A 9,158-nucleotide genomic window follows, 5' to 3' on the forward strand; every position below is an offset into this window, starting at 1 on the left:
CATACAGGGATAGTAGTATACAGTTGTTAAAACATAATAAAATATATGACACAAAAATAAAAATAAAAAAAAGGTATTGGGCCATCTCTAGTGCTGGTAACCTTTTTTTTTTTTTTTTTTTTTTTTAAATATCCCCCACAGAAATTGGACAAATTAAAAAACTTATAGATGACATTGGTTAGGATTTAAGAAGCAACCTTAAAGGACATCTCAGTTGTCTTTTTTCCTCATCTCTTCCGCAGGGAAAAGACATCTAAAGTTGAGTGACACTCCTTAGAGAACTTGTGAACCTAATTAACGAGGAAAGCTGCAGTGAGCGCACGGTTGATAGAAATAATTGGACTAATTCTACAGAGACCGCCTGAGAACAGAATCTAGGCCTTAAGTGGGAAGCCACAGTGAGGTTCATAATGGAGGACAAAACACTGAGCTCAGGCCTCTTATTTTAAAAATGTGCTTCAGTAGAGGGGAAGAGGCGTCTCATTGCACAAAAATGTTGGCTTTGTCCATCATTGGAACTTCTGCCTCTACATAAGAGTTGTAGCATCCTTATTTAACAAGCTTCCTGCTTCACACACCAACAACAAAAGCTGCCAAAATACAAAACCCTACCATGACAGGGCCAGGTGAACATCAGGTAACAGTACCATTAATATATATTTTTAATACAAATTGTGCCCATTCAGATTTGAGGCGCAGTGCTATCTGAGCCTCAACGTCATACAAGGCTCTCTGCAGCCTGCAATATCCACGACAGCCACCCAAAACATTGATAAGAGCCCTCTGTCAATAAGAACATGTTCACAGTGGAGTAGAATGAGTGACAGTTTGAATACCTCATGAGGTATCAAACCGTTTAGTGTGCTCATGCATGCATATAGCGCTATAGGCTGTGTCTGAGTGATTTACAGATGAAGGAGAGAATTTAACCATCACTGTGACAAATAAAGGCAACCTTTTCCTTTCTGCAGACACTTCTGGGTTACCAGCGAAAAAATAAACTGGCACAGTGAGGAAGTAAAAAAAATAAAATAAAAAGGATCATATCATCAGTGATGATGGCCTTATAAAGGTCACACACCCTCTGCTGCTCTTGGCCACTTACAGACACACAGGGCAGAAAACTATAGCCGGGGTTTAACATTTTATTCTCTCCTTCATCCCTTCAGTTCAGTCTATCTTGTCTTCTTGTTTCCCGTCCGTTGTCTGCTGATGATATGTTGCTTCGGGAGCACTAGCTTTGGCCAAGTCCTCTCCACTTGTAGTGTTAGAATCCTCCTGTCTGGACTTTTCAGCTTTGGCCCTGCGTGCGTCCACGAAGCTGACGATAAACTCTGAGTTCTGATAGATGAGCATGCCAGACAATGTCAGCACCGCGCCGGCACAGCTGAGGGCGGACAACTCGCTGCCGAAAAGCAGCTGAGACAACAGCAGGTTTCCCACCACGCTCAGGTTGCCGAGGATATGCAGAGTGACGGCAGAGGTGAGTGTGATGACGCTGCAGCTGGCCAGGTTGTACATGACTGAGCCCAGACAGCTGAGCAGGATAAAGACCCACAGGTGGCAGTCGTAATGAAACGGTGACTCCAGCACAGCCCAATTTTCTAAGGCCAGAGCTGCCACGGTCAAGATGCAAAAGCTAGGAATGGACATAAGGTAGAGCAGGAACACAGAGCTGATTTTTTCCTCCTGAAGTAAGATGCCTGAGTAAACGGAGAAATGTATACAGTGGTTACAAACATGACATAGGGTTAATTGACATAGACAGCGTCATGTGTAAAACAAGGCTTTTACTGGAGACCTTTAAACAACAAGGCGTGCAGTGTTGAAGAAAAGTAAACAAAAGAAAAAAAACAAAAAACAGCAATGACCAACTGCTAGTTTGTGTCTTTGAGTTCACCGCTTTAGCGGCAGACTGTTGTACGTCCCGCTGTTGGAATCCTCTACAGCACGAAATCCACGTTGCTATTCTGTCCGGTAGGTACCGGTCGTTTAGGCACTGGTGCCATATTAGAATGGGAGTTTAACGTGCGCCATTCGCGTGAACAGAAAACTGCGTTGCCTGTATCTTCTCACGGCAACCCTCCAAAGAGATGTATCAGCCTACTTTAAGTAGCGGAGACAGTAAAAATCTATTTCACACTATTATTATGGTTAGCCTTTACAATTGATCTGCGAATTCACATGCATTCTGAACCGAGAGTGTTGATCCGTAGGGACCACGGATCGATTTAATGCAGCAGCATAAATCAGCCTTTAGAAAGGAAGCATAAAGAAAGGTAAGCTAAGCTAACATTATCAATATGCCTCTCTACCAAAACTCTTTAGAAATCACTTCACCCCTCACCCAAAGTGATTTAGCGAATATTTGCTATACATATTAGCTAGTTGTGTATACTGTATGTTTCAGGGATCTTGTTTGTCAGTTGTAGGGCTGGGTACCGAACGTCGATACTTTTATGGTATCGAAAAAAACACACACACACACGCACACGGAGAGGTGCGGACGGAGTAAACTGTCTGCAGTTTTGTTGAAGTCACTGAAAGTCACGGTTGGTTTCTAGTGTGGTTACAGTTGTTTAAAACTTCACGCAGACAGCGTTTGCTGCGATATGATATTAATGGCGAGCCGAAAGCGGTCGCGGTGCTGTTGACGTTACACTTCCTCTTACAAGCAGCCACAACGGTGGTTTCTCTGCCCTGATGACTGACTGACAGGCTGAGCTTATAAGGCAAGGCACTTTTATTAATGTTACTCTGAGTGAGCAGTTTTACCAGAATTTTTAATTTTTGATAACGGTTTTGATTCACAATTAAGGTGGAAAATAAAAGTTTGTGTTTAATGTATTTTTGTTGATGTTGAAATGGATTTTAAAACATATGGTATCGAAAAAAGTATCGTTAGAAATCGGTATCGAAACTGAGGTATCAAAATTGGCGCCGGATTGAAAGATTCTGAACGATACCCAGCCCTAGTCAGTTGTTTGGTCGGCACCTGGTCTTGACTCAGTCTCAACCCCTTAAAGTGATGGTTCGGAGTAATGTCACCCTAGGGTTCTTTGCACCATGACCTCGAGCCAAACTGCTACCTGCAGTAAGACGAGTGCTTAGGGCCGTCTACAAATTACAACACCGAAAAGAGATGCAACAAAAATATTGATTAATTTAATGATTAAATAAGGTAATGTCTCCAAACTTACCTCAATTATAACTTGTCTCCTGCTAGTTATTCTACAGCACTTACTTTAAAAAATAAGTTAAATTAATAAATATTTTTGTTGCATCTCTTTTCGGTGTTGTAATTTGTAGACGGCCCTAAGCACTCGTCTTACAGCAGCAACAACAGCAGAGAGCAGAAGCCAGCAGGCAAGTGTTATTTACATAAACTTCTGGTGTACCTACAAACTTTCCAATCCATCGTTTTATGAGTGCATAACCTATTTGTACTACTGTAGACGTTTGGTATCATTTTGGGCATTATTATTGGGGTAATGTTAAGATACACTTCGGATCCATTAGCCCCTGCGCTAAGCTATTCAGCTGATAACGCTACTCTACGCTAACTCTCCCAATGTTCGACCCAGGTGAAAAAAGCTTCTGGGGGGGTGTTTGGCTCGAGGTCATGGTGCAAAGGACCCTAGGGGGACATTACTCCGAACCATCACTTTAAAGTCTTGGTCTTGTTTCAGTCTCGATGCACTCTGGTCTTGGTGATGACCTGGTCTCGGTTTAGGTGGTCTTGACTACAACACGCGCTAAGGCAGCTTGAACGCTCTTCACTCACTGTAAACACTTCCAGAAACATGTGCACTACTTAGTGTGTCAGAGAAAGTTAACGGTTACAACAAAAAGTGAGAGAGGATGAAAATTGTTTGTTGAAACTTGAGCCATCGTCCAGCTAGTTTGGCACCTCAGGATGAACTCAAATGTTTAGCCATGATTAAAAATAATAGTAATGAGCAGCAGCTTCGACCTGCTCAACCTTCTTTACAAATTCTTAACGCAATGAAGGACTCAAACTTTCCTTCCTGTATACCGGTATGTATTTACCCCTATTTAACAGAGCAACTTTCTAAACACGTCTGGAATCTTGTACAGTTTGTCACGGAGCAGCTGTACTAGAGTAATTGAACTGATGACCTGATAAGTCACAAGCCCGCCCCTGAAACCGTGAGGTGCCTCTCTGCTCCACGTACAAAATATGTAGCATTACATCCTTCTGAGCAAAACTGAATATCTGCTTTAGTGTTACGTAACAATTAAATACAGGTCCCGCCTCCATATACTCCTAAATTTATTTTTAGAAACTCATTACTTTCTTTTTTCTTCTCTGACCACTATCCAAATGTTGTAGAGACTGACGTTAGAGATACTAATCCTCTGCACACTGAAACCAACTTTAAAGGAATTCCTTCCACAAATGCTTCCCTGAAAGCACCAAACATTAGATAAATGAGTACATTGGATAAGTTAAGTGAAGGCACTACTCTGCCTATGACATCAATTCAAGAAAGGAATCTGTCTTTTCCCCAGGACACTTTTTTCACTGTAGCCACACTTTTAATCTGAAAATGTTTTGTACCAAAAGTCTATAGTTTACTTTGTTTCACTAGGATAATCTACTCAATACAAAGCAAGCAAAAAATTATTAATTTACTAAAAATGAGTCAAGACATTTTAAACTGTTAACACTGTTTCCGAGCCACGGTTTCTTGAATGCAGTTTGTATAAATAGTTTATTCAGAAAACAGAAACATGGGTGGCAATGTTCCCAGGGTGTGTAAAAACCCCTCTCATTCTAATTCATAGACTATTGATGTTTGTATCATGTTCCCTAAGAAACCAGAAAATATGCCACTGTGACTTCCCACCTCAATATGTGGGTGTGTTACTGGAATGAGAGGTGAATCACTGAATCACTAAAACGTTCCTGGACCACAGAACGGGGGAAACACTAAAATAACCTCTGATGTCTGTGGCATGAGATTAAATTTCCAGTAATAAACTTTTTTTGTTGTTGTTGTTTTTTTTTAAAGTGCCCATATTCTGAAAAAAGAAATCACTTTTTCTGGGATTTGGGGTGTTATTTTGTGTCTCTGGTGCTTCCACACGCATACAAACTTTTACAAAAAACATCCATGCTGTTTTGAGTGAGATATGGGTTTCTGAATGTGTCCTGCCTGTCCAGCTGGTCAAAATTTGCACGGCTTTCTCCTTATCTAGCTACTGCGCATGTGCGACTGACAACAAAGCTCTTATAGAAGTTGAGAGGTCTCACTCTGTAGCTAAAACAGAGACCTGACACAGGGTGAAAAGAGGAGCTGCAGCAATGTGCAGTACAACAAAAATATGGTGTTTTTTGAAAATTAAACCATGTAAACCTATTCTGATACAATCTCAAATTACAGTTATGAACCCTGAAAATGAGCATACTATGGTCACTTTAAACATACAATGGCTTCTTCTTATAGCGACAACAAAAACACAACAAAATGTAAAGTCAACAGTTGGTACTTACTCTGCTGAATGGACTTGACACCCCTCAACATGGTCGCTGCAAACACAAAGAAGCAGCCGGTCTGATCAAACTGGACCTCTCCCATGATGCCGAAGGAGGCTCCAAGGCAGATGGGCATCATGGCTGTGTATTTGAGGATGTGATGTTGTTTGCCCAGGATTAATGTGGAGATGGCCAAAGTAAAGAGCGGGGTGGTGGTATAGATCATTTGTGCAAACGACAGCTGGACATAGTTCAGACCCATGTTCCCAAAAGCGATACTGGCACAAAATGTCAGACTCAACAGGAACACCTTACATTTTGCACTGTGGGTCAGGTCCTGCTCCTCGGCCCCTCTGTGGCGGATCACCCGCAGTTTGATCAGCCCATAGTCCACCACTATGGCTGTCAGCATGTGCAATGCTGACAGCAGCAGAGGGTACCTGAAGTTGTAAACAGCAAATATCCATTTGTTGAGGCTGGAGATGGTGGTTCCCGTCACCAGCCAAACAATAACAGCTGACAGCAGATGGAGCATCTCTGCGGGTGGCCTCCTTCTGCTTCTCTCTTGCAGAGTCGCCTCGCATTTTGAGAAGCCATCGGCGTTGATCATGTTCGTATCATTGTCCTCTCTGAAAGAAAAACACATGTTGAGTCCGTACCTCTCATCTCCAACTGAAATGTAGATCAAACCGGCAAGTTTGGGGCTAACGTATAATTCGTGTAAATAACCTGCGACACAGCGGTTTTTCTTCTCTGTGGTGGTAGCCAGTCTTTACTGTTCAGTAAACCTGACATTTTCAGCACCGCCTACAGACACGTGTTTCTATTTTGCATGACTGGCTTGTGTAACTTACTCCGCGCAGGCAAAATGCCATATGCTGGACCATAAAGACAGACGGGGGAGGAATGAGGAGAGCTGTTCAGGGCGGGCTGAAAAACAGCACGCACCTTCTCCGCGACTGAGCGGATTGGTTATTCTCCTAACATGCAGCAATGACGGTGACGACTTCAGTGATGCACCAAAAACCTCAGCACTGTAGTAAACAACATGGGGCGACTTAGGTAACGATACTGGATGTGCTTGTAACTTAATCTTATAAATATCAGACATCGCAGCAGCAGCTCATCTGACATGGGTTATGACTTTCTCCACGCTTTAAAAAGCAGCTTACTTCATTGCCCGATGAGAGCTTGTGATTTCCTTTCCCAGCACTGTAGCAGAGGGAAACCCTGACACACTATGTTCGCCTGTTACACCCATTACACGACACAACATTTAACCGTTGTCTTACGTTAGTTTGACAGCGGTTTCATGCTGGCCGTCTCGTTAGCTGACACAACAAGAGAAAAACAGTCCCTTTGTCTGACAAAATAAAAGGGTAACGTTAAGGTGGGTTAAGTTAGCTGACCTCTGCTACGGACTGTCACTTGACACCAGGCAGCTATATGCCTGCGCTCGTGCTGTCATGCTCTCATAATACATCCATGGTCATGCTAAGGTATCGCGCACTTGTTAGCTAACGTAAGGGTTGTTAGCTATAAAGCAGTTCTTATAACGTTAATACGTCCATGATCATGCTAAGGTAGCGCGCACTTGTTAGCTAACGCAAGGTTTGTTAGCTACAAAACAACAACCGTCACTCTGACTCGACGCGGTGTTAGCCTACATTTGTTAAGTGGACATTACCACTACGACTGTGACAGTGACATTTTCTGAGAATTTGAGTTTCGTCGTTTTTACCTTGTTCTTCGATGAGTACGTTGACAGCAGCTGGCAGCATCCCTAAAATCTCCTTCAGTCGGTCAGCGTGCTGTCAGACCGGTGACAAGCCGAGGCGGCGGACGCGCTTTGGTGTCATTGGATATTATTGTGTTTAAAGGGCCATGCCACTTATTTATGGGGGGCCGCATGCATTGACATACTGTACAGTACATGTTTATGGCTGCATGGTGCAAGCTGAATGCAACATCACCTGTGCAGATTTTGAAGTGTTGGAGCTGTGAATCCAATGAAAATGATGAATTGCCTTTCTGTTATCATATGAAGTGTTCAGGGTGAGCTAGGAAGCATACAGTAGTTAGCAACAGCAGGGTTTAATTTGCAAAATGCAAATAATGACCTATAAAAGATGCATGTGTTCTCTGTTTGACTTAAAGTAAAAGCAAATTGGAGACATCACTGCAATACCACCATCCCATTCAACTCAGTGTTCCTTCCATGCACCGGCTTTACACATACTCTCACTACAGTTCAGTTCAGACGAAGTATAAAACATCACATATACCATGAGGAAATGCAGATGGTTTACTTTTTCTTTGACTAATTCACCATGGAGGAAAAATCAATCAAACTACTAATACAATATACAATCAAATCAGTCTTATCCTTTGTACCATCTCTTAAAACCTGTATTCTGTTTGTTATTGTTTTGTTATGAACTTTTTGGAGTTTTAAAGGTACCACAAATATAAAATGATAATGTTCTGGGAAAGAAGCATTTATGGAAAGTCTAGATATCCACATTTCCTTTGGCATATCTTAAAACTTAGCTAGTACACCTTTTATTTATCATCAGATGAGACATTTCTGTTGCCTGGTTTGTTATTTTGCATTTATGACAGCGGCTGGCATTCAACCTCAAGATTACCAAGATAAATATATTGTTGGCCTCGAGGCATCACTGTTTCTCTGGATATCTTCTGTATCATCTGTCCCTTGTGAGTTAAAAGACATACAGCGCTGTGGAGATAGGTCTGGCAATGCGAGACTAAAAGACATGAACATTGGTTTGATGGAAAATAACAGCAAGGTGACAGCTTTATGTTTTTATTTGATTGCTCAAAAATACATCATTTTCAAGGTCATTGGGCACAAAAGGTGAGTTCACATCATGTTTCAGTAAGAGTCCACAAACTATTAGCTAGGTGAAGAGGCTTTCCTCTACAGAAGTGCTTGAGCACTATTAAACCATGCATAGCTATATGTTGCCATGGAAACCTTTGAGATTATGTAGCATGTATTACCTGCAGGAAAACATAACATTGTGCTTTATTTGAACAACACCTTATTTGCATCATCAATATTGTATATGCTATGAACTTTTATTCATAATTTAATTTCCCCAACATCTTATTCACTGGTATACAATCTTGACTCCATTTAAGATTACGTATATACAGATAGAGTTTTAAGTGCCCAAAATGTGAATGTTCAAGTAATGTGAAATAATATTTTCTTAAAGTGATTATAAATGAGGCAATTCTATTTATATTCTAGTCTTGCTATATACAAGCCAAAAGCAATCAGGCAATTATACATGTGCATCATGCCCCTTTATAAAACACAGTAAGCTGAAAACCATAAATAAATAGGATACTATTGGTAGTAGGTACTTTAATTGTTATCTGGTCCTTGACTAATACATAATAAACTGTATGAATCTGATTTATTTACATACCTATAATTTAGATAATGGAATACTGTTACCAAAACATCCTTTTTGTGCTGTTTAAACACGTCTCTGACCTGGGTGTATTTTCTTCTTAAGTGACTAGTTGTGTTATTGCTGACATGTCCAAATAAAGCAATTTTAGGATAGAAACCACTCATAGAGCTAGCCATTTCTAATATTTTTACTAGGGGAAACAAGTTTGTTGC

The 9,158-nt window shown here is 41.2% G+C and overlaps 1 protein-coding gene across 2 annotated transcripts; it reads right to left on the minus strand.

Annotated features, from left to right (window-relative positions):
• Positions 1-113: 113 nt before the first annotated feature.
• slc35e4 (solute carrier family 35 member E4) lies at positions 114-7,349 on the minus strand. 2 transcript variants are annotated; one of them, XM_028601766.1, is made up of 3 exons: positions 7,242-7,349; positions 5,519-6,129; positions 114-1,703 (listed from the first exon to the last, which is right to left on the minus strand). In XM_028601766.1, the coding sequence occupies exons 2-3, from the start codon at positions 6,108-6,110 to the stop codon at positions 1,171-1,173; spliced, it is 1,125 nt and encodes a 374-aa protein (XP_028457567.1). In that variant the 5' UTR covers positions 6,111-6,129; positions 7,242-7,349; the 3' UTR covers positions 114-1,170. The 2 variants fall into 2 exon arrangements, with proteins under 2 accessions (XP_028457567.1, XP_028457568.1); XM_028601767.1 differs by lacking the exon at positions 7,242-7,349 and adding an exon at positions 6,230-6,828.
• Between the last annotated feature and the right edge of the window lie 1,809 nt (positions 7,350-9,158).

This window comes from Perca flavescens, chromosome 16, assembly GCF_004354835.1.
Source record: "Perca flavescens isolate YP-PL-M2 chromosome 16, PFLA_1.0, whole genome shotgun sequence".
Taxonomy (NCBI): domain Eukaryota; kingdom Metazoa; phylum Chordata; class Actinopteri; order Perciformes; family Percidae; genus Perca; species Perca flavescens.

Coding starts and splice junctions, on each gene's coding strand:
- slc35e4 (XM_028601766.1), bottom strand. CDS start 6,110: ATGATCAACGCCGATGGCTTCTCAAAATGCGAGGCGACTCTGCAAGAG. Junction 1,704..5,518: donor TGTCAAGTCCATTCAGCAGA/GTAAGTACCAAC, acceptor CCGTTTACTCAG/GCATCTTACTTCAGGAGGAA.